Source organism: Bos javanicus, chromosome 1, assembly GCF_032452875.1.
Source record: "Bos javanicus breed banteng chromosome 1, ARS-OSU_banteng_1.0, whole genome shotgun sequence".
In the NCBI taxonomy this organism is placed as follows: Eukaryota; Metazoa; Chordata; class Mammalia; order Artiodactyla; family Bovidae; genus Bos; species Bos javanicus.
Genome location: NC_083868.1, coordinates 68,394,025 through 68,420,363, shown reverse-complemented (window position 1 = coordinate 68,420,363; position 26,339 = coordinate 68,394,025). Strand labels below are relative to the sequence as shown.

Sequence of the window (26,339 nt, the reverse complement as noted above, 5' to 3'; positions counted from 1 at the left end):
ATGGTCCCCAGTGTGGGTCCCCAGAATGGAACCATCCCAGCCCGGTGAGGCACCCACCTGGTTTAGAATCTGGAACAAGGATACTTGGGACACACTCCAGGGGGTGGCACGGGTGTCCAGCAACCTTGGCTGGGCTCTGACGACCTGGTTTCTCTCCACTGCTGCCTGTTTTCCCAGCGTGCTGCTCCAGCCTTCCTGTGGACTTCAACAGCTTTCCCACTCCCCATCTTTCCAACATATCCCTTCTCCTTTTATGAGACCCAGAGTCCATTTCTGAAGTTTGCAACCAAAAACTGGTTCACACCTGTTAATGATTCCATTTCTAGAACTAACCCGAAGGAAGTCCCTTTGTTCCAACTGACCTGCCAGCCCCCACAAACAGCGAGGCCCTGGACCAGGTTTTCTTGTCAGTGATGCCATCATTGTGCTTTGTCTCTTTGGGCGAGTGACTTAGCTCCTCTGGGCTTTGCTCATAAGTGGAGGAGTGAGCCTGGATAACCTTAAAATGCCCCCTTCTCTGATGTCCTGTGGCCTTTGAGGCTTTTTCGCAGTCTGGTCCGCAGAAATGGGATGTCCTCCCCAGCCTTGCTTCCTTCCCTGCTTTCAGCCCCACACTCTTGCCTCACCTCACCCAGACTCCTTGCCGTATTAACCTCAAACTCTCTCCTTCCTGGGAGTATGGATCCCATTTTTCTTTAGCCTAAGAGCCCTCACAGTTCAGGCAAAAGCAGCTTTACTTCCTACCAAGAGTGCCTAACGTGGATACTGATTCTGAAGATTGAATACTATTCGGCACTGATTTTAGATACCCATTGTAAGAGCACTGAGAACCATCTGGTTTTTCTGTTCCTGCCCCAGCTGCCCCTCTCCTGAAAGTTCTCCATAGGATTTGGGGGAGCCCAGGACACGGCCCTGGGAGCTGCTGTCTGGGGTGGGCTGGGCCTTACTCCTACAGCTTCACGAGTTGAGGATAGAGCCTCTGGTTCCCAGAGAGGAGCTCCAGGTAGACCCTGACCTAGTGAGTCTCCCCGTAGAACCCAACCAGCGCCCTGGGTACCCGGCCGCCTATAGGGAGGACGGGCTGTACTTTGTCTGACCAGATCTTCCTTCTTGTTTGCAGACCATGGGGGATGTGAAGCTGGCCGCCCAGACACACGTTTCCAAAACTTCCCTCACTGTGGATCACTCGAGAGTCAGCTCCATGCCCCTGACTGAGGCCCCTGCTTTCACTTTGCCCCCTCGGAACCTCTGCATCAAGGAAGGAGCCACCGCCAAGTTTGAAGGGAGGGTAAGCAGTGAGGCTGTGTGGGTGGCTTGGGCGGGGAGTGGGGCGGTGGAGGTGGGGGTGCTTGGGTGGGTAGGGGGGTGGGGGAGTGGAAGTGGGCTGGGTGCTTGCTTCTGTTCCAGCCTTCTCAGCCGGCTGACCTGGCAGAAAGCCTGCTTTCCTTTGGACCCTCATATAAAATGAAAACAAGCCCATTGGCCCTATTTCTTCTGTTTATAGTTGACTTTGGGTTGTGTTGGAGAATTGGGGGCTGGGGAGGGACATCGAGATGTTTTGCTATTTATGCAAGTCATGCTCTGGTTCATGCACCTGATTATAGGAGAAGGGCAGTGTGATGGCAGGAAGTGTACAATTTGGGCTTAAGTGTATGTGTTAGTCTCTCAGTTGTGTCTGAATCTTTGTGACCCCATGGACTGTAGCCAGCCAGGCTCCTCTGTCCATGGAATTTTCCAGCCAAGAATACTGGAGTGGGTTTCTATTCCTTTTTCCAGGGGCTCTTCCCCACCCAAGATCAAACCTGGGTCTCCTGCATTGCAGTGAATTCTTTAACATCTGAACCATCAGTTTAAAGATGTGCCCTCAAATCTGGACAGTGGAAAATGAGCTCTCATTTTTCTCTTACTTCCTACCTGGAAGGAGTATTTGGTTAACAACCTCTTGTGTATCAATCTGGTACATCCAAAGCAGTGGGGGTAGGAGATCGTACTCCTCGTTTCAGTTCTGTCACCTTTTGCTAATAAGTATTGGTCTCTTGCCCTTACTGGGCATCCATTTCTTCCTCTGCAAACAGACAATGATATTTCCTTGTCCACCTTGTACTAGAAAGGAGAAGAAGATGGGAAGACTATCAGTAAGAACATTGAGGTTATGCCCAGCTGGACAGACCGTTAGTAAGCTGCTGGCTCAAGCCATCAGGAAGTCAGATCATCAGCTTGACTTGGAGATGCACATGGAAGTTAGGAGGTTTGCAAATAATATTTGTCCTGGATTTAACACAGGCAGTCTTCCCCCAAGAAATGCTTTAGAAGCTGTAAGGCTTTGAGCAAAAGACAGTTGAGATGATGAACTCACAGGTTGCACTTTGAGTCTACAAGTTAAGTCTGTGGATGGAAGGGGTCCTGGATGTTGCTGGGCCTTGTCTTTTGGCTGTGTGGTCATAGGTAGAGTATTCAGAGGTATGTTATGTTATCTATACAGGCCTGTCTAGTTAACTGTTTGCTGGTAGATCTGATGTTCCTTGTCATATTGTGTCTTTTACTTAAAGAAGGGGAATGTTGGTGATGCTGCTGAGGGGTCTGCTCTTCTCTCTGAGCTCTATCAGGATGAATGCTCTTTTCTGTTGCTCTGACTGTGGTCCCCCATACTCCCATTCCCATAACTGGAAGGAAAGAAACAACAGGAAAAGTCTCTGGGGATTTAGAAACATGAGTAAAGTTTTAATATATGATACAACATGATGAACACTGAAAATGAGCATGCTAAATGAAAGAAGCCAGACACAGAAGACCACATATTGGATGATTCATGTATCTGAAATGTCCAGAACAGACAAACGTATGACAACAGAAAGTAGATGAGTGGTTGCTGATGGCTAGGGAGGAGGAGTGGGGAGTGACTGTTGAAGGGTGCAGAGTTTCTTTTGGGGATGGTGAAAATGTTCTGAAATTAGGTACTGGTCATGGTTGCACATGGTTGCATATGGCTGTACATGTTTGGATGGCATTATCAACTCCATGGACATGAGTTTGAGCAAACTCTGGGAGATAGTGGGCTTCCCTTGTGGCTCAGCTGGTAAAGAATCCACCTGTAATGAGGGAGACCTTAGTTCGATCCCTGGATTAGGAAGATCCCCTAGAGAAGGAAAGGCTACGCACTCCAGCATTCTGGCCTGGAGAATTCCATGGACTGTATAGTCCATGGGGTCACAAAGAGTTGGACACAACTGAGCAACTAAACAACATGGTTGCACAGCTTTTTGAATATGTTATAGAACACTGGATTTACACTTAAAAAATTAAAAGTGAACTTTTGAAAAAAATGGTTTAGCGAAATTGATCCATCTTAGCTTCTGTAGATGGAGAGGTGTTGTTTCATTTGCTGACTGTGGAGGTCATGAAGGAGCTGAGCCTTTGGGCTGTTTGATTGGAACCTTTGTAGAATGAACACTGACCCAGGAGTCCACACATTGGAGTTCTCTGTTGCTCAGTTACCCTCAGGTTGGCAGGTCAGACCTTCTCTGGACCTTGATTACCTTATCTGAGAAGAAACAACTAGTTGTTTCTATATTTTCTGGCCTGTAGGGATGTGAAAAGAAAACAAATTGAGGAAGAAAATGGTAAAAGCAGTTCATAAAGTCAAAAAGTATAGTAGTAACAGTATTTTTTTAAATGAGGTAACATTCAAATATGTAAATTTGACTATCTTAAACAAATCAATGGCATTTCATACATTCATGATGCTGATTACAGTATTCTTAAAGCAGAGCATTCTCTAGGTGAGCATTTTATTTTGCTTATATTGAGAAAATAGTTGACTTTGTATGTTACATGTGGGCTGTAGGTCAAAGTGAATGTGTTTCTTAGAAGTCAGCCTGTGGAGCTCCGTTACCACTCATCAACTCCCTGGAATTAACCCAGAACACCACCATGACAGCATGCTGGTGCATAGTGGACACAGAAGGAAGAAGATTCCAGAGAGATGTTTGGCGGAGTGTCTGGGCTTCATCTGAGAACTTCCAGAGAAAAATACAGAGGGAAGGTCTTTCACAGAAAGTGCTTTATAAACTAGCGTGTTGTGAGTGTGTATTATCACTGTAGCAGAGGACACAAAGGAATGCCTTGCATCAAGGTAGAGCCATGTCAAATGACTCCAGAATGAGGAAGTGGTTGTTTCGATACCAAAATGCGGTTGCGCAGTGAATGCACCTGATCTGGCAGCCTCAGAGAAGGGAAAGGTAGAGTCTCAGTGACACGAGCAGGAATTTTCTGTTTTAAAAGACCGAGCACCAAATGGGGCCACCTCGTCATATCCTTTAGGCTTTTTCCACTTTGTGGCAGATGCTTTGGGCCAACATGTGACCCACAACCAGCCCCCTTCGCCCTTTCCTTTTCTGTTCCAGAAGCCATTGCACAGTTTTCCTTTGCAGCTTAGAGTGGCTCAGTGACACATTTGGCTGAAGTCTGCTTGTATATTTTTGGGAAAACTCTCGCTTTTCTGATTAAAACAAATCACTGGTTCTCTCATATTCCACCTCACCCTTGCTTCCTATCTTAACTGCTGATTTGATGCCTGGAGCTCAGGCAGTCATGTTGAAACTATGACGGAACAAGCCAGAATGCAAAGGGTTGGTCAGTGTGGGCATGGGCAGTGTGCATGGTAGTGGAGGGCACAGCAGTGGAGGGAGCATAAAGACCAGCAGCTAAGACACAAAAGTCCTAAGGCTTAGGGAGTTTCCCAGATAGGATCTTTGACTATGGTCATTCACACCGGAAATTTTACAGAAAGTGTTCCTAACTGATAAACACCTAACGAGATGTAGATGGAGATACTGTCTGTTTAAATGATGGGAATAAATAGGGGAGAAGACACAGCACAGAGAAGAACCAAAAAACCCTTTCAGACCCTTACCAAATCTACCAACAGTGAGGGAAGTACTTGAGTTGAATGTGCTGCGCAGATAAAGCATCCCAGAGAGATTTGCTCCTCCTTGGCTGTGGCCATCTGGCTTAAACCAACAGGGTCTAAGGCTTATTAAGAGGAAGTCAACCATATGGTGTTAAGTGATGATTTAATGTCATTATAGAAAACTACTATTTGATCAGGGTCTACTGCTTAGGCCAAAGCTACCTACCCCCTCCTCTTTCTGTTTTGGCTCTGCCAGCTTAAGAAGATTGTATTTTCCCAGAACTCATTCAACTTTGGATCCATAGCTCATCAGTACCACATTTAGACAACCTGAACCCACATTGTAGAAACCTGTTTTGTCATCTGAACACACCGTCACGTAAGAGCAGGGCCTCTTGTCTGCCCAAGGGATGCACCCAGTAGAACCACGCCAACACTCACGTTCTGAGCACCCAGAACTCTGAAATTCTCTACCAGAGGGCCCTGAGCCCACTTCTAACGCCATCACAGGCCTCTTCCCGTGAGAAGACTTTCCTGGGACTGAGTGGGATGATGGTGAAGGAGAGCGGTTTGCTTAGGGGACTAAAAAGGTAGATGAAACTCAGGTGTGGGGATCTGTTCTCCACCCATGGGCATAGGAGGGCCAACAGTGCAGACGCAAGTAGGGTGTGGTGTGCCGCTGCCTGCGGGGTGTTACTGGGCCCAGGGTGCGAGCAGCCTCCGTGGACAGGTAGCCAGGAACCCACACATGCCAGCAGCTCACTGAAATGCCCCCTCCTGTTCTGCTGCCCATGAGGGCAGCCCAAGTGCCAGCAGACTGCCTCCCCCACACAGAGCCAAGTACGAAAGGAGTGAGATGGTAGGAGAAAATGCTGGAATTACTGGAGATTTATCCCCTTTTGCCCTGGAATTCATTTTTATCAGACAAAGCAAACATGTTGATAGGCCCTGGCTGTGCTGTGAATCAAATGAGCTGATATTTGAGTGCCTCTGAAGTACAGCCCAAATGAGGTTTCAGTCCAGACTGAGGGGCTCAGTGTTCACTGAAGGGGCTTCACAATAAAGGGCTGGCCTGGCCTCATCATGGAAGGTGGAGGAAGGGGCCAGAGAAGACTTGATCCATGACAACGTGAATAACTCCTCAGTTTCCACTTTAACCAACAGTGGTATCCTTCCCCCATTAACTTCTTCCCAGTTCACTTCTAACTCAGAAGCGCTCAACCACTTAGAGAAATCTGAAGGAAGCATCTAGTGTGCTTTCTGTCCTCAAAAATATTTTTGGGGGGCAGGGGGGGCGGGGCTCAGCTTACAGAATTTTAGTTCCCCAACCAGTGATTAAACCCAGGCCGAGGCAGTAAAAGCTCACAGTCCCAACCACTGGACCGTCAGGGAATTCCCTGTGCTCAGAAGTATGAGTAAGTTTTAACCACAGGTTCTTAAGAAAAACTTGTGTGTATAAAACAGTAGGATATGACAGTATAATTAAATGCGTGAAATAGTACAATTAAATAGTTTGTACTGTAGGAATTTAGAGGCGATTAAGATGAGGTTTGCAGTGGTTTGGAAACTGATTTCTTGCTTCCAGACTTTGGTCCTCCCACTTCGTCCTTACAGCCTTACAGGTCTGCCTGTCACTTCCCTGCTTAACATCCTCGAGCCTGCGATGAGGTTCCTCAGCGCTGCCCACAGGCCCTTCCGGTCAACTCCTGGCTCTCCAGCCCTGAGCCCTTTCCTCCTTCCTCCCACTAGCATCGCTTGCCCAGCCCTGCTCACCCACACAGATGCAACATGGATACTTTGTTCTGCTATCACCTTTGTGAGAAAGGGCTAACAAGGAAGGCATTTTATCTTCCCTATTGATTAGGAATGGGCACAGAGTGCACCGGAAGGGAACCAGCATTTGTCATTGCCTTATTGGTGTCAGGCATGTGATCTTGGTCCTTTTGTCCTCATGGCAAAGTAGCTTTGTCCCCATTAAAAAAATTTTTTTTTAATTTATACAATTTTTAAATGTTATACTATGCTTATAGTCATTTCAAGATATTGGCTATTTTTGCCATGTTGTATAGTACATCTTGGTAGCCTATCTTACACCCAATAGTTGTACGACTTACTCTCCACCCCTAGAGTGCCCTTCCCCACCCTCCCAACTGGTTCAGTTCAGTTCAGTTCAGTCACTCAGTCGTGTCCGACTCTTTGCGACCCCATGAATCACAGCACACCAGGCCTCCCTGTCCATCACCAACTCCCAGAGTTCACTCAGACTCACGTTCATCGAGTCAGTGATGCCATCCAGCCATCTCATCCTCTGTTGTCCCCTTCTCCTCCCGCCCCCAATCCCTCCCAGCATCAGAGTCTTTTCCAATGAGTCAACTCTTGGCATGAGGTGGCCAAAGTACTGGAGTTTCAGCTTTAGCATCATTCCTTCCAAAGAAATCCCAGGGCTGATCTCCTTCAGAATGGACTGGTTGGATCTCCTTGCAGTCCAAGGGACTCTCAAGAGTCTTCTCCAACACCACACTTCAAAAGCATCAATTCTTCGGTGCTCAGCTTTCTTCACAGTCCAACTCTCTTCATCCATACATGACCACAGGAAAAACCATAGCCTTGACTAGATGAACCTTTGTTGGCAAAGTAATGTCTCTGCTTTTGAATATGCTATCCAGGTTGGTCATAACTTTCCTTCCAAGGAGTAAGCGTTTTTTAATTTCATGGCTGCAATCACCATCTGCAGTGATTTTGGAGCCCCCAAAAATAAAATCTGACACTGTTTCCACTGTTTCCCCATCTATTTCCCATGAAGTGATGGGACCAGATGCCATGATCTTTGTTTTCTGAATGTTGAGCTTTAAGCCAACTTTTTCACTCTCCACTTTCACTTTCCTCAAGAGGCTTTTTAGTTCCTCTTCACTTTCTGCCATAAACGTGGTGTCATCTGCATATCTGAGGTTATCAATTTGTTCTCTTATATCTGTGAGTCTGTTTCTTTTTTTGTATTCACTAATTTGTTGTATTTTTTTAGACTCTACATATAAGTGATATCATGCAGCATTTGTCTTTATCTGACTTATTTTAGCATAATGCTCTCATATCCCCATTTTTATACAAGAAGAACCCAGGGGCTCAGAGTAACTACAGATGTTGCCAAGGTTATGTCAGTAAGTGAAGGAGGCAGTACTTTTGGGTCCAAATCTTGTATTCTTCTCACTGTATGATGTCATCCCTTTCACATGTGGCATCTGGTTCCTTGAACTCAGTGGTTGTTTCTTATTCATCTTTGTGCCCCAGGAGTAGCACAGTGGCTGCCACATGACAGGTGCTCAATAAATGTTTGGTTTCCTTGAGAAGGTGATAGGGTCTGACTCCAGACCTCTTGCCAGTCAAGTTCATAGGCATTTGGTCCCATGTTTCTTAGCGGCTGTTGTCCCCACCCCCATCCTCCATCCTGTTCCCTGCAGTGTTCCTGTCCATATCCATGCATCCCTGCTCCCTTCTTTACCTCAGGTCATGCCTTTATCAAAAATACCCTCCCTTCTCCCATACCATCTTATTCAGCATCAAGGTCCATTTAAACCCTACCTCCTTCAGGCTACTTTCTTTAAGTATATTTTATCTTTAAAGCATTTTATTAGAGGACAGAAGAACCATGGTAATAGGATGTAGAAAATTCCCAATAATCACATAAAATCTTTCGTGAGTAATAACCACAGGAAAGAGTTGACTACCTTGGCCTTTTAAAAATGTATTATTCATTAATCATCTCTGTGCTTATAATTTTATTATAAAGAAAATAATTCTTTAAATGTTAAACTATTTTCAAAACAAGCATTCCAGCAAAAGTAAAAATGTTCTGTGCCTTGACCCTTACTTCCAGAGGTACACACTATTAACAATTTGGGTATCCTTCCAGAAATATTCCATGTAAATATAAGCATAAATCTGCATATGATTTTGCATATACAAATGGACCCATGCACATGCACTGATCTGCAACTTGCTCTTTTTGCTTAACATCTCTTGGCATTTCTTTTTAGATGTTAGCACATAGATCTACACCATAGGTAAATCTGAGCTAATTCTTAGCTTTCTAGTCCTCAATTGCTTCCCCCTCTGAATTCCTATAATACTTATATGACTCATTTTTTAAAAGTAATGTGCAGCTTTATCAGTTATTGTTTATTGTCTTTTGCTTCCTCATTGCAAATGAGTTGTTTGAGGTCTAGAACTGCATTGTCCAGTACAAGAGCCACATGTGACTACTTAAATTTTCAGTGCTCAATATCCACATGTGGATAATAGCTACCGTGTTGGGCAGCACAGATTATTGAACATTTCTGTCATCACAGAAAGCTCTATCAGGGAGGGCTGATCACGGCCTCTCTTGCATTTAATTCAGTCCCCATGTAACCAGAGATCCACAACTAGAAGATATATTGACAATAGCTGTTCCATTCATAGTAGAAAGTAGACATTAGATTCTTGAGAATTTTCTTAGGGCATAAAATTCATTCAAAGAAAAATATAATCCCTTGATGAATGAATCCTTGTCTTCCACTTTCATTGAAGAGTGGTAATCTTGGCGTTCCAACAAGCTGAACATGTTCCCAAAATTTCTGTGGCCATCTGTTCCAAGTGATTCCAGAATTCTCATGACAAGGAGACTGGAGGTGGGTTGCCTGGTGTCAGAGAGTTCCGGAAGTATTCGGAGAAAAAGCAGCAGAATGGAAATGACAGGACAGGTCATGCTGAAACTACAATTGTCCATAGTTGGTGGCTGCTCTGATTCAAAATGTCAGGCTGAACAGATTTGTTAACTTCTCCTCCCTGCAAATATGCCATTGAAATGAGCAGAAAGGGTTAGAAACAGTTAATTTAGAGTTGTACGGAGAACAGGAGAGGGGAATTAGTGGATGAGGGGTGTCCATGCTGTAACATATGAGAGCCACATATTTGAAATGAAAGGATTTGGAAACTAATAGTGAACTGTAGGGCAGGTATCAGGATGGCTAAGGGATGTTTGTTTAATATCTCTATGGAGAAAACCAAAGCTCATGGTGTGGATAGTAATCAGTATCAGAAAGTCTTTGTGCTTTGCCACCAGGTAAAATGTGTTGGACGTCCAGTTGCTGTCCAGTTACTCCATGCCCAGACACTCCAAGTGAAGCCCTCCAGTAGACATGCCCCACTCAGGGACGTGGAGCTTGCAGTCAAGCCCCTCACTGAGGGAGATAAGACTACACCCAGGGGATGGAAAGCCTACATTTGGAAACTAGTTCATCAGTCACAGATTGTGAAGAGTTAATTCATGGCCACCAGATGTTTGAAGAAAATATCTGTACAATGTAATATTGCTATCAAGAACTTCTTTTTTTTGAAAAGTCAACCTTTAGACAAAGCTCAAAAGTGTTAGTTATAGTTACAGAACAGAAAGTAAACTCTGTAAGCTTTGGCAAGCCATAAGTAAAGGAATGGTGAATGGTAAGGTTGAGGAGAGGAGAGGAAGAGAAAACTACAAGCGCACTACAGTACTCATCTTACATGGTGGGAAGTGAGATGCCATCTAAAACAGACGGATCAAATAACAGAGACCTGGGCGTATGACTTAAAACCATAATGATAGAGGTAGAAAATGGTCAGCCCATCGGCCATATTTGGCACACAGACCTTTTACATTTGGTCAGCAGTATTCTCAAAAAAAATTGAGCTAAGACTTACAAATGGAAAACTTACACAGACAATTCATTTCTGAATGGCTTTTCTCAAAAACTATCAGGCAGCACTTCCACGTGGCAACACTTGGTCAGTGGACACTATCCCTACATCTAAGCTCATCTTTGCCAGGTTTTTATAGTCTCCCCCCACCGCCCACTCCCAGTCATCTCCCAACATGGGCAAGAATCTGTTGCCAGTTATGACTTTGCTGTTTCCCTAATCACGTTCATGTTAATAGGGGAAAAGCTACAGATGGGTAGGAAGAGCCTCGTGACATTTCTTGTCCCCACTCACTTTCTATACATGTGTATGCTGCCCAGACTCTCTAGGCATTTGAATTTGTGATCTTGCCGTAAATGTACAATAGAAGACCTAAAAATCAAAAAATGATTGGTGAGAGGGAGGCAGTTCAAGTCATTGAAATTTCTCATTTATTGTAGGTATCCACTAAGTGCTTTCTAAATTTTTAGATCAAGAAATAGACCCAGAGTAGATTATCTAGCATTACAGAGTTTAATGATAAGAAGACTAGAAAGATTATTTCAATGGTTATATTTGGTAAGTGATACCATTGCAGGGAGGGCAAAGAGCGAGAGGGAAAGAAACCTTTCATCATTTTGTACCTTCAACTTTTACCTTTTACTTTATGCATGTTTTTATAGCTTGAATTTTTTAAATAGTAGGCAGGAATTACTTCTGTGATTTCTAAAGGGCACAATAAAATTGCCTGTAAAAAGATGTGGTACCTGAGTTCAGTGTCCAGATTCTAACTGATAAATGGTCAAAGATGAATACACAGTTTGCACTGAAAGAAACATAAAAATATATGTGGAAAAATGTATGTGACTTCCCTGGTGGCTCAGACGGTAAAGCGTCTGTCTACAATGCGGGAGACCTGGGTTCGATCCCTGGGTCGGGAAGATCCGCTGGAGAAGGAAATGGTAATCCACTCCAGTACTATTGCCTGGAAAATCCCATGGACAGAGGAGCCTGGTAGGCTACAGCACTGCATCAAAATACCCGACACTGCCTACAACTAGAACACTGGAAATTAAAATAACTTGAAAAATATTTATGTACCTGAAAAACTATTTAATAGCAACATATTAATGCCGAGAGCCCAGCGCTGGGAACTGAGGAAACAAGAAAGCATGCTGGGAGCACCCATTGTTGGTTTAGCCTTTCTGGGGCCCAGATTGATAGAATGTTACAGGCGCAATAAAACATGGATGTGCTTTGTCAAGAATTCTGCTTTTGACACTGTAAGTTAACTCTTGAAGAAGGAAAGAAGTAGTTTGCACAAAGATGTTTGAACCAAATATGATAAAACAGGAAGCAGTTTGTGCTCAAAAGGAGGTACTTAAACAAACACATCATTATGGGAGCTATGCCCATCAGTGGAAATGTGTGTGAATAACACAAAGTGGAGAGAGAAGTAGAGTGAGGACTCTGAGCAGTCTGATCACTGCCACATAAAAGCATGTATGTGTTCACTACCTAAAATTAGAAGAGGATTTGGAACCACATAAATAGAATTTTTTGTTGTTGTAAGTTCTCTAAGTGTCTTGTGTTTTTTAATTTTGTGGTGACAGTTTACCTCTCAAGGAAGAGAATCTGAGTGCTACCTAGATACATCTGTCTCTACTAATAAGGCCTTTGGGCTTCTGTTATTTTAACATGTTTCTGATTAGTTGACTGTTTGCCTTGAAACGGAAATAAAATTGTGTGGCAAAATGAGCACTGAGAAATGGAGATGCCAGATTAGGGTTTTCTTACTCTCTGCTCACGGTGGCGTGGAGGGACAGGTGTGCGGTGCCAGTTTGGCGTTCATTAGTAGGGATCTACATGGGAAGGTCTGGTTTATTTTTTCACATAGACACAATGTCTGAAGAACCCCAAGGTGTTCACATTTCTTATAATACAAAACTTTCTTCCAACTTTAAATGAAGTTAACAATTAAGTTGGAACTTTCTTAAAAGTTGGCCAAACTGAGTCAAGTTTCCTCAGTACTCTAGATCTTGAGACTACACAGAAAAAAAATGGAATCAACATCATCAGTAAGCTTGCACCTAATGGATTATCAATTTTGGTAATGGAGAATTAAACTTTTCTCTGAAGCCTTTTCTAGCCCCTACAGTCCATTGTATTCTTTTCTATTGCCACAGTTTAGAAGGGTTTTATTCTGCACTCTACAGTTTAGAATTCAATGGGATGAAAACATAGTATGTGGTAGAAAGAACTCTGGACTAGGGTTCTGGTTCCTATGCTGCTGCTAAGTCACTTCAGTCATGTCCAACTCTGTGCGACCCCATAGACGGCAGCCCACCAGGCTCCCCCGTCCCTGGGATTCTCCAGGCAAGAACACTGGAGTGGGTTGCCATTTCCTTCTCCAATGCATGAAAGTGAAAAGGGAAAGTGAAGTCACTCAGTCGTGTCTGACCCTCAGGGACCCCATGGACTGCAGCCTTCCAGGCTCCTCCATCCATGGGATTTTCCAGGCAAGAGTACTGGAGTGGGATGCCACTGCCTTCTCCATCTGGTTCCTGTGAAGCTGCCTTAAAACTTTCAACAAACCACCAAACCTCCCTGATTCTCAGATTTCTTATTACAAGATAATTTAGATGCCCCTGAAGGCCCTTTGTGATCTGAAATTCTATGATTTGTATATTGTACCACGTATTCCCTATTTCCCATGTCTAATTCATTAAAAACACACCTCAGTCCTAGCTCCTGGTAAGTGCCCAATAAGGAGAGATTATTTGTTCAAGTCTGTGAATTTTCCAAGTTTTAATCTCTTGTATCACTAAAATAATGTTCTGCTTTTATATAAGGTAGATTTTGAGTGTTGATTTGATCCATTTTACTAATGTTAATTGAGCACTTTACCACAAGCCAGGTACGGTTTTAGTTGCTCAGAATGGGAAGTGTTTAAGGAGAGCTGTATCAGCCTCTGAGGACTGGAGTATTTGGGATCCACAAGTCAGGCTGGGAGTTGGGCTGGTGGTTGTATGCCTGGGTCTTTGTCTCTAATTTGCCCTGACCTCTGGGCTTTCTTTTCCTCATCTATAAGTAAAGAGCTTGGACCAATGACTCTGAAGCCTCTTCCTGCTCTAACATTCCATGATTCCATGACATAAAATTTAAACAAGATTTTGGAGTAGAGACCTAGTGGCTTTATCGGTGTGCCCACCAGCTGACCCCAACTACTACATGAAGCTGTGACACTCAGGAAGGCTGACCTGAGTGGGCTGTTTACAGGTGAATTCAGTTCAGTGAACAGTAGCTTTATGCAGGCTGTTTGTGCACTGGGGGTAAAATGATGTCAGAGAGGATCAGGAGACTGTCTCTCCGTTCAGGAGATTCATACTGTCAGTCAGCTGAGGCTGTGAATCTGCTTCTCCACACCCAGTCCACACACACCAGTCCCGCCCCCCGCCTCTGCTCAGGAGCACTCTGAACTGAGACTGTGTGGGGCACAGTGATGGTGAATAGATGTGTCCTGACAGGGCTGGCCAAGTGATATGAGAATAAGAAACAGGCTGTCATGTTCTCTGATGGGTGACACCCTGGTCCCTGAGCTACTTCTCTAAGAGACGCATGTCCGTTCCCCTCAGAAAACTCCCTCAGAAAAAAAGAAAAGAAAACTCCCTCAGGATTCAGGGCAGGCTGAGGCAGTGGGAGCAGGGTGGGGGCCTGTTGAGCGCTGGAGTGTGGATGGGGCTGTGGGAAAGGTTGTCTGTGGAGTGTGAAGGACTTGGCTCGGCTGTCCCCCCAGCTCTGGGAAGCCTGACAGGGGAGTGAAAAATGAGCCTGGAAGAGTTGGAACCAGAAAGGCAAGGAAAAGCAAATCAAACCTGGATCCCAACTTTAAAGGCGTGAGGCTGAGGGAGCCAGGCACCTGGACATACTTTCCACAGCCTGTCACGCTGGCCTCACCTCCTTGGTGAGCACTGAGGGGAAGTTGAGGCCATGGAGGCTGGTTCCCTGGGCTGCGGCCCCCACAGCCAGGCTTCTTAGAGACAGACACTACCCCAGTAAATGCCATACTCTGTGGGGCCAGAGGACAGGGACACTTGCCACAGTTTAGTCCAGAGAGGAGAGGGGAGACCTTGATTTCTGGAAGTGGGGCACATAATGACCTAGAACCGGTGGGTTCCTCACACACGTGTGAGGAACTCTGGTGCCTGATTAATGACTTACCTGGGGCACAGCTCTTGTAAAAGCCAAGTCAGTCACCAACCCATTCCAACCCTTTCATTTTTAACAGCCAGAGCATGACTTTTTGGAGTTTGGGGTAAGACCTGGATACCTAGGTGCCTGAGTCATTGGTGGAGACCTTGTGTAGTGTAATAGTAGTAGTGAAGTTGCTCAGTCGTGTCCAACTCTTTGTGACCCCATGGACTATAGCCCACCAGGCTCCTCCATCCATGGGATTCTCCAAGCAAGAGTACTGGAGTGGGTTGCCATGTTTCTCAAAGTAGGGTCCATCAGAACCCAGCAGAATGCTTGGAAATTCCCATCCCAGCCCCACTGAGGTGAGACCATGGAATCCTCATCTGAGTACACTATCCCTATACACAGGTTCTTCTCCAAGCCACTGACATGAGATTATTGGTCTCAAGAGATGGAACCAAAGGTTACAGCTGCAGGTTTGAGCTGTACAAGGGTGGCAGAGCTCATGGGTGTGGCTGAGGCCATGAGACAGCAGGGGACTGGACTTCCGTCTGCGTGTCATTTACTTCTGGGAATGATGCGTCTGACAATCTTGGGTCAAGGGAAGGTGTTCACTTTATTGCTCGAGCACAGGGCTGACTCACAGAGGTCAGTGGTTCTCAAGGATATACTCTTTCTTTATGAACTGTGTGTATATAGTGCTTTATACATATAAAGAGTATGATTTCTCTCCAAACCAATTTTCACCCCTTTAGGGGTGATATTGCCACCATATAAATTAAACTTTATAATGCTTCTAATCCTCTACTAGGGTGGAGGTGAGAGATCAGAAAAGAGCAAAGAGAAAGTATGGGCAGGGAATAATGGAACCTGGGTAAGATAAACACCAGAAATTCGTGGTGTACAGTCTTGTAGAGTTGATCAGGATGGGCTTCACATGTGACTATAAGCGTCCTATCCAACCAGTCCAAGCTAAAGGAAATCATTCCTGAATATTCATTGGAAGGACTGATGCTGAAGCTGAAACTCCAGTACTTTGGCCACCCAATGCGAAGAACTGTCTCATTTGAAAAGACCCTGATGCTGGGAAAGCTTGAAGGCAGGAGGAGAAGGGGACGACAGAGGATGAGATGGTTGGATGGCATCACCAACTCAATGGACATGAGTTTGAGTAAGCTCGGGGAGTTGGTGATGGACAGGGAGGCCTCGTGTGCTACAGTCCATGGGGTCACGAAGAGTCGGACACGAATGAGCGATTGAACTGAACTGAACTGAACTGATAAGCTTCCTAAAGTCATGATGGTATGAGACTCATTTGTCCTTCAAAAATAAACTCATTCACTCAGGAGGTGTATTCACAGGACATAACTGGTAGGAGTTCTCTTATGCTATGTACTTGGGAATATGTGTACATTTCCTGTGCATAAATAAGGAGAACTTTCTAAATTTTAAAGCCATTAAGAGATGCTATAAAATATAGCTGTGAAAAGAGATGTGAAAAGCAAAGGACAAAAGGAAAGATATACCCATTTGAATGCAGAGTTCCCAAGAATAGCAAGGAGAGATAAAGCCTTCCTCAGTGATCGGTGCAAAGAAATAGAGGAAAACAATAGAATGGGAAAGACTAGAGATCTCTTCAAGAAAATTAAAGATATCAAAAGAACTTTTCATGCCAAAGATGGGCACAATAAAGGACAGAAATGGTATGGACCTAGCAGAAGCAGAAGATATTAAGAAGCGGTGGCAAGAATACACAGAAGAACTGTACAAAAAGATCTTCACAACCCAGATAATCAAAATGGTGTGATCACTCACCTAGAGCCAGACATCCTGGAATGTGAAGTCAAGTGGGCCTTAGGAAGCATCACTACGAACAAAGCTAGTGGAGGTGATGGAATTCCAGTTGGGCTATTTCAAATCCTAAAAGATGATGCTGTGAAAGTGCTGCACTCAATATGCCAGCAAATTTGGAAAACTCAGCAGTGGCCACAGGACTGGAAAAGGTCAGTTTTCATTCCAATCCCAAAGAAAGGCAATGCCAAAGAATGCTCAAACTACCGCACAATTGCACTCATCTCACATGCTAGTAAAGTAATGCTCAAAATTCTCCAAGCCAGGCTTCAGCAATACGTGAACCATGAACTTCCTGTTGTTCAAGCTGGTTTTAGAAAAGGCAGAGGAACCAGAGATCAAATTGCCAACATCCACTGGATCATTGAAAAAGTAAGAGAGTTCCAGAAAAACATCTATTTCTGCCTTATTGACCATGCCAACGACTTTGACTGTGTGGATCACAACAAGCTGTGGAAAATTCTGAAAGAGATGGGAATACCAGACCACCTGACCTGCCTCTTGAGAAACCTATATGCAGGTCAGGAAGCAACAGTTAGAACTGGACATGGAACAACAGACTGGTTCCAAATAGGCAAAGGAGTACGTCAAGGCTGTATATTGTCACCCTGCTTATTTAACTTCTATGCAGAGTACATCATGAGAAATGCTGGGTTTGATGAAACACAAGCTGGAATCAAGATTACTGGGAGAAATATCAATAACCTCAGATATGCAGATGACACTACCCTTATGGCAGAAAGTGAAGAAGAACTAAAGAGCCTCTTGATGAAAGTGAAAGAGGAGAGTGAAAAAGTTGGCTTAAAGCTTAACATTCAGAAAACTAAGATCATGGCATCCAGTCCCATCACTTCATGGCAAACAGATGAGGAAACAGTGGAAACAGTGTCAGACTTTATTTTTGGGGGCTCCAAAATCACTGCAGATGGTGATTGCAGCCATGAAATTAAAAGACGCTTACTCCTTGGAAGTACAGTTATGACCAACCTAGACAGCACATTAAAAAGCAGAGACATTACTTTGCCAACCAGGGTCCGTCTAGTCAAGGCTATGGTTTTTCCAGTAGTCGTGTATGAATGTGAGAGTTGGAGTATAAAGAAAGCTGAGCACTGAAGAATTAATGCTTTGAACTGTGGTGTTGGAGAAGACTCTTGAGAGTCCCTTGGACTGCGATGAGATCCAACCAGTCCTTCCTTAAGGAGATCAGTCCTGAGTGTTCATTGGAAGGACTGATGTTGAAGCTGAAACTCCAATACTTTGGCTACCTTGTGCGAAGAGCTGACTCATTTGAAAAGACCCTGATGTTGGGAAAGATTGTAGGCAGGAGGCGAAGGGGATGACAGAGGATGAGATGGTTGGATGGACATGAGTTTGGGTAGACTCCGGGAGTTGGTGATGGACAGGGAAGCCTGGCGTGCTGCAGCCCATGGGGTCACAAAGAGTCAGACACATCTGAGTAACTGAACTGAACTGAACTAGGAGATGCTATTGGGCCGAATTGTGAAGGATCCTGGCTCTGTTGTTGTTCTCTGGTCTACAATCCCTTCCTCCCCAGAACTCAGGTCACCCAGCTATCTGTTCTCCTTGCTCCTAAACCAGTTCAATGCCCCCCTGCCCCTGCCAGTTGCTCCTCACCCCATCTCCCTGTGGTCCTGAGCTCTCTGTGCTATATATGGTGATGCTTCTTGAACCTCCCAGTGCCCACTAGTCAGGCATGATCTCTCCAAAGTTTCGGGGCTTAGAGGGATATGGGTCAGGAGATGGGACACCAGCTATGGCAGAGGGTGGGTAAGTGCCTCTGGGAGGCCTACTTCATTTTGCCTTCATCAAGAAGCAATGGTCAGCCCAGTGCTTGTAAACGTGGCCTTGCCAGGGCTTAAATGGTCATAAAATATAGGGTAGGGAACCTTCGGGCCATAGGGCAATGGGAGGAGTAGAAAGGGCACAGACTTTGCAGCCAGGAAGTCGATTCTCTAAGCTCCATAGGGAGCTGGAAATAATAATTCCTGCTTCAAAGCATTATTGTTGGGAGGGTTGATATCAGTACATAGTAGCTCGCTAATAAAATGGTGTACATTATACTGGTAATTTGATCAGGATTACTCATTTGTCCAAAGCGCCACTCTAAAAATCATTTATACTCTCCTAAAACCATCTATACATCATTTATACTGTTTTGCATCCTGCCTTTTTCCCCCCAACATATCATTTTTCAAATCACTCTGTCAATATAATTTTAATGGTCAATATTCCATTACATTTGATATGTTACAATTTACTGAATCCATTGGTGATTATCTAGGTGGTTTCCAGTATTTCCTTTTATAAATTAAATTCTGGTGAACATCTTTATACGTGAAGGTTTCAATTCAATAACTAATATTTTATTTTTGGAGTTGATTAGTTTGCAGTAGAGGGATTATGAGGACAAGGGCTTTGGGCATTTTTAAGCTCAAGTGCTTTCCAAAAGACTGTTTGGCTTGACATAGCTCCTTCGTCTGGGAGATGCAAACTCAGTTTGTCAATTTGTCTCCACCAGCTTCTTGCTGCCTCAGCTCACAGCCTGATTCCTTTCTGTATCTGCCAAATTGCTGTCTGAGCCAGGATCCTTCTCAGGGCCCCAGTCTGCATCTGCCTCTGCGTTAACCTCCTGGCGCTGGCTTCCTTTTCCTGGTGTCAGACACAAAGGGATGGATTAGATCTCATAGTTTCAGGCTGGAAGATTCCACCGACCACACAGGGTCAGGCCTTGAACTTCTCCTTGCTTTTCTTTTTCTCTTCTCCACACATCGCTTTTTTCTGGACTACATATTTACTCATTTTAATCTTTCACTTTGAATCATACCCTTATTCAGAGTATATTTGTCTTCATTGGATCCCAGAGGGGAAGACTTAGAGGTGGATACTGTCTGTTCTAGAAGAAAGGGGGCTTCCCAAGATAGGGGCTGGGTCATCTGTGCTGACTCTAACATAGGTGTACACCAGAAACTGGGGTAGCTCCTCGGCGCAGAAAGCACTGAAGACTCAGTTCTTGTTCACCAAACACTGGTGCAGCCTGATTAGGGTGGTGAAATGTGTGTGTGTGCACTTGCTTTCTAAGGTTTCCTATGTTGGATCTGTCTTCTCCATCTCCTCTCTGAGAGAGAGTTCTCCCTGAGACCAGACTAGTTCATAATCATGCATGTATCTCTTACAAATGTCTGGCACAGTACCAAGGAAGGGTGCCTTATAGGCCTTTGTCAAGTGAGTGAATGAACAAACCCTCCTCAGTAAATGAGACCTAATGCCCTTTGGTCAGAGTATAAAATACTACAAAATATGTAATAAAAGCTATTGGCAAGAAGCACTCAGAAGACCTCATGGAGAAAATGGGATCCATCCTAGATCATTTTCAGTTCAGTTCAGTTCAGTCGCTCAGTCGTGTCCAACTCTTTGTGACCCCATGGACTGCAGCACACCAGTAGTCATGTATGGATGTGAGAGCTGGACTATAAAGAAAGCTGAGCACTGAAGAATTGATGCTTTTGAACTGTGGTGTTGGAGAAGACTCTTGAGAGTCCCTTGGACTGCAAGGAGATCCAATCAGTCCACCCTAAAGGAGATCAGTCCTGAGTGTTCATTGGAAGGACTGATGTTGAAACTGAAACTCCAATACTTTGGCCACCTGATGAGCTAAGTCATTTGAAAAGACCCTGATTCTGGGAAACATTGAGGGCAGGAGGAGAAGGGGACAACAGAGGATGAGATGGTTGGATGGCATCACTGACTTGATGGACATGAGTTTGGGTAGACTCCGGGAGTTGGTGATGGACAGGGAGGCCTGGCGTGTATTCTAAGAGTCACTAATTTATTCTGTTACAAAATAAGTCTGTGATGCTTAACTGTGCTCTCAAGAATACCCTGGGAGTAGAGGGGTACTGGTGAAATATCTTGCCAAAAGACTAGATGGTCTTGTAATAGCTTTGTGATATCTGACATTTTCTTGCCTATAATCCTGTTTGACCTCCTTGAAAGGCTGTAGTGGAAAAATCATGAATCTGGGGACCTTGTGCAAATGACTTATCTTCTTTGAACTTCATTTTTATTATCTGTAAAATTAGCATAGCAGTGCTGACCTTTGGAGAAGGCAATGGCACCCCACTCCAGTACTCTTGCCTGGACAATCCCATGGATGGAGGAGCCTGGTAGGCTGTAGTCCATGGGGTCGCTAAGAGTCGGACACGACTGATCGACTTCACTTTCACTTTTCACTTTCATGCATTGGAGAAGGAAATGGCAACCCACTCCAGTGTTCTTGCCTGGAGAATCCCAGGGATGGGGGAGCCTGGTGGGCTGCCATCTATGGGGTCACACAGAGTCAGACATGACTGAAGCGACTTAGCAGCAGCAGCAGCAGCAGTGCTGACCTTCCAGGGCCACTGGGAGGATTAAATGAAATGATATGTGTGGTGTGGTGTATACATTGTGAGGCCGAATGTCCAACCCTTCCATCCCTGTGTAGCAGGAACAGGCATAGCAATGGCCTTGGGAAGCCTGTACTATGGTCTCTGCTGACCCTGCAAAAGTGCTTTCACCCCAGCATGACCTACTGGTAGGTTGCTTAGGAGAGGAGCTGAGAAGTGACAGGAAAAAGGTTTTGTGTGCAGTTCATGAGTTAAGAGAATATTACTTAATTGCGGGTTTGATGGAAAACATTATGTGAGGTTGGTTCAGACCTTTCCAGAGGTCTGCCAGCAACCTCAGAAGTGGAGCCTTATTGAAAACAGCTGGAGAGGAGGCTGGCGCCCAGCCTCCCCTCGCTTTTCCATGCCCAGAGCTGTCTCGCTCCATGGACAGAGCTCAGCCCCAGGATTCTGCCAATGCCCTGGCAGCTTCAGCTGGGGACAGCAGTGGCTCTACCCAGATCCAGACTCCAGCTCAAAGGTTGAAACCAGTTAAGCCTGAGAGAGGAGTTGGCCAGGACTACCAGTTGCTATCTCACTCAGGGCTTGAAGTTAACCACTGACGTGCATCTTTGCAGGATGAGTTAACCAATGTGAGATTCTCTGGGCAGGGGTGTTGGGGTGTGTGCTGCCTGCTGGGCGAGTGATGGATGGACTACATAGTCCTTTGAAGTCCTTTCAGAGGTCCTGCTGGACACCAGCTAGGGAGTGAGGGACACTGTTCAAAGCTCCTATTCGGAAGCCTCTGCCCCTCTGCTGCGCAGGACCTTCCGTGAAGAATGTTGCCAGCTTTGCTACAGCCGAAGCCCATTTGGTCTTTTTTCTAGCTGGTCACCAGCCATGCCGATTTCAGCTGGATTTTCTTACAGACAAAAATGGCATGCCATCCCCTCAGTCTTCCTTTCTGAGTGGATTTCTAGTCATAACCATTCCCTTTTTTTAATTTATTTGCCAAAAGATGGCTTCCTAAAAAATCTGCATAATTCAAATTTCAGTAAGTTAGGTTTTAAAATATTTTTCATGTTATTCAAGAAAGTAAAAGACATTCACTTTGAAGTTGGAAATAGAGAAAAAATTGGAAAAAAAATAAAAAATTTAAAAAATATTTTAAAAAATTGGAAATATAGAAAAGTATAGGAAAAAAAAAACAATCCCCCCACCGGAGATAGAAGCTGTTTATATTCTTGTATATTTCCTTTTAATTTTTCCTCTTTTATAACAGGAAGAATGTATATGGTTATTAAACACCATATTATACATATTAAATAATTGTAGTTTTATAAGTTGCCTTTTTATGTAGATTAATATTTAATTGATGTTTTCTCATGTGCCTCAAGATGATCATTTTTAATAACTGTATGGTATTTCCTCCTATTGTACCATAATTATTTAATTTTAATTAATTTTTTAATGTTTTAGAAAAATTCTTGAACTAGATTTATTTTGCTCTCAGCCCATGATTGTTCAATTAAATTTCTCTTGTAAAAATAACTTAGAGCAAGAGAATCGTTGATACACATTCAAAAATGACGCATGTGTGTGTGCTCAGTCGTGTTCAACTCTCTGTGGCAACACGGACTGTTGCCCACCAGGCTCTTCTGCCCATAGAATTTTCCAGGCAAAAATAATGGAGTGGGGTGCCATTTCCTCCTCTAGGGGGCTCTTCCCTACCCAGGGATCAAGCCCGCATCTCTTGCATCTCCTACATTGGCAGGCGGATTCTTACCACAAGCACCACCTGGGAAGTCCCATTCAAAAATAGAATATCCGTATTCTTCAGTGTTCTGTGAAGGGAAAGTCTGGTCTAAAGAACAGATATGACAAAAAGTATGTTTTCAATTTTGGCTTCTCTGTTTTAATAAGCAAAGAAAATTTTTTGTTGTTTTCATCTTGGTTTTAGCATCCTATCCCTTTTCTTCCTCTAAATTGATCTGGCATCCAAAACTGATTTTTTACATTAAAAAAAATGAACATTTCAAAGCTTTGCAGTTTCCTTCCTATAGACAGACTTCTCTGGTGGCTCAGATGGTAAAGAATTTACCTGCAATGCAGGAGACCCAGGTTCGATCCCTGGGTTGGGAAGATCCCCTGGAGAAGGGAATGGCTACCCACTCCTGTATTCTTGCCTGGAGAATCCCATGGACAGAGGAGCCTGGCGGGCTACAGTCCATGGGGTCGCAAAGAGTTGAACACGACTGAATGACCACACTACATCCATCCTCATGGACATCTTTGATAATTCCATAGGCAGATATTAGACTTATTGAATCTTTTAAAATCTTTGATAGCTATTTCCAGATTGTTAAGATCATAATTACTATGAAACTTAATAGGTAAGAAAAATGAAGTTCAAATTGTTACTCTCACATCAGCAATGTTTAGGAATTTAATTTTTAACTTTTAATTTTTCCATCCTCTCATAAGCACTGGTTATCACTTTAATTAGCAAACTTTAATAATGAATAGTATCACATTTGATTTCATATTTGCTTGATCACTTTTAAACTTCTTTTTATGTTTGGCTGTCTCATGAGCTTTGGCTGTCTCATGAGCTTCATACCCTTTACTTTTTTCTTTATGTACTCATTTTATTTAGTAATATAAATTATATATATATATATATAAAGAGCTTCCACCTTTGTTTTCTACATATAACTCTAATATTTTTTGTTTACCTTTTAATTTTGGTCATAATTGTACTTTTGTACAAAAATTTTAAATATAAGTGCCCAAATGTCTTTATGGTTTCTGCTGTTGGTATCATACTTGAAATCTCTAAGCTTATAATATGCATGTCTTCTGGCCTTTGTTACCTTTAAAATTTTAATCGAAATGAATGTTTCTCTATGTAATATGAAGTAGGGACCTTAAATGTGATTTTTAAAAAATTATACATATTTACTTAATTCATTCTTTTATCATGCATTTTAAGGCACTTTTATCATATACTGAAGTCACATGTATGGAGATTACTTTTGGATTTTCTGGACTGTTTTATTAATCAATATGTATATTTTTGTATCAGAACCAAAATGGTTTTAATTATGACAGTGTTTTAACATTCCATATTTAATAATATAATTCCACTGATTATTTTTAATCTAATGACAAAGTATTTTTCTTTATTTATTCAAGACTTGTCATATGTTGCTTGGAAAATTTGAAAGTTTGCACATCTTAAGTTTATTCCTAGATGAAGTGTGAGTGTGTGAACGTTTTCTAACTAGTAACAGCTACTAAATATGAAAACAATCTTGCTTTTTGAGTAGTTTATAACCAGCTAAAGCCAATATCAGAAATATACTCATAGTCTTTAATTTTTTATTATTGAACAAAAATATTAAATATTAATGAACCAAGCATTCAACTCACAAAATAAAATAATAGAACAAACCAAAGAAAATGATTTATTTATATAAAAGAAATGAGTTCATTATAAAGTAGAAAAATTATATTAATGAATATATTTAAGGGCTAGTCTTGGAAATAGGAAATAGCAAATCCAACCAGATCAATCAAAGAAGACCAGAAAATATAAATAAAATTTAGAAATAAGATTCTAACCACAGATCTAGAGTTGACAAAAATTCAACTCTGACAATATTTTTGGAAATCTTTTTTTTTTTTTTAAAACTAATTCTTTTTGAAGAATTAGTTAATTTATTTATTTTTGGTTGTGCTGGGTCCTCATTGCTGTGCAGGCTGTCTCTAGTTGCAGTGAGCAGTGGTGGGGCACATACGTCATTGCAGGGGGCTCGGTCATTATGGCTCTCAAGCTCAAGAGCTCAGGCTTGGTAGTTGTGGTACATGGGCCTAGTAGCTTCATAGCATGTGAAATCCACCAGGCCCAGGGATCGAACCCATGTCCCCTACATTGGCAGGTGGATTCCTATCCACAGGACTGCCAGGGAGGTCCCCATTTGGAAATTTTGAAAGAAATATATATATTTTGAAGAAGATAGAAATTACCAAAACTGACTAAAAGAGAAATTGAAAGCATGAAATATTTAGTGGAAGAAATTAGAAGGGTGAGGAGATATCTCCTGAAAACATGCTGAATCCAGATAGTTTTGTGGGTGAGTTCATTAAATCCTCCAAGGAACAGATCATTCCAAGCTCTATATTCATAGCACAAAGGTATGCTATACAAAAAAAACAGAATCTTTCTTTCCAAGTTCTCTCAACTTTATGCATTCAGCTCTGTTAAGTTCTTAGAAGACTAAGGTTTGGGGTGGAAGGCATCTTAGAGGGTATGAGGTTTCCCTTGACAAGATCCCAGCCCGATGGTCCTCCCAGCGTCCTTGTGAAGACCTCTGGGGATGGGGATCTATCATGTTACACTTGGCCCCTTTCATTGTTCAGGCATTGTTACCCTTCCTTGTATCAGCCTAAATCTGCCTAGATTTTGGACTTTTAAACCCCTTTTCTGGAGCTATGCAGCACATAGATTCTTTTATATGAGAGCTCCTCATATATTTGAAGACAGTTATGTCCTCCTTGTGGTGCGTTTCATTCCAGACTAAGTATACCTGTTTCCATCAACTAGCCTTTATGTTCCTTCAGCAAACATCTGCTGAGCACCAGCAAGCTGCCTGCGGGGCAGTAGGCATGGTCATCACGCCACTAGATCATGAGCCCCTTTATCGGTGTCCAGCTAACCTGCAGTGCCTGTATCTGAGAGCATGCTGTCAGTAGCAGTCAGGCAGCATGGCATTGCCCTCTCCTCATTCACACACCATGCTCTGTTAATACAGCTCAAGGTTAAATAAAGTTTAAGGGACTCTTGCCCAGCTGCTTTTACACGGGAGCTGCCCCTGCCACTCTTGATTTTGTCTAGTTGAGGATTTAGAACCTTCGCAGTACTTGTTCTCTGCTAACTTTCTGCTTATTTGGACTTCTGTTCTCTCAGGATGTTGATTCTGTTAGCCTACACATTATGCCCCTGGTATTGTTGCCGCCTTTAGTTCTCACGAGCAGCTTTGCAGTCTTCTTTCAAGGAATTGATTAAAATGTTGGTGTAAAGGAGAAATGTGAAGTCCTGGGACTTACCAGAGAGACCAGGTCATTAATTTAAACATACTGTTTGATCACCTACTATGTGCCAAGAAGATAGAGTTGCTGATGAGCCAGATCTCTGTAGTTCTTTCCACACGCAGCTATGAGACAGGTGAAAGTAACTGCATACAGAAGAAATATGAACTGTGATGAGGCCCACTGAAGGAAGAACATGGGGTGCCCTGAGAGCATAATAG

The 26,339-nt window shown here is 43.3% G+C and overlaps 1 protein-coding gene across 4 annotated transcripts in view; it reads left to right on the top strand.

The window, feature by feature from the left end:
* MYLK (myosin light chain kinase) overlaps positions 1-26,339 on the top strand; it is a 281,600-nt gene that overhangs the window by 87,352 nt on the left and 167,909 nt on the right. For all 4 annotated transcript variants that reach the window (XM_061408285.1, XM_061408344.1, XM_061408131.1 and 1 more), the window contains exon 2: positions 1,121-1,288. In XM_061408285.1, coding sequence (XP_061264269.1) covers positions 1,124-1,288 — 165 coding nt within the window. In that variant the 5' untranslated portion in view covers positions 1,121-1,123. The remainder of the gene's footprint in view (positions 1-1,120; positions 1,289-26,339) is intronic.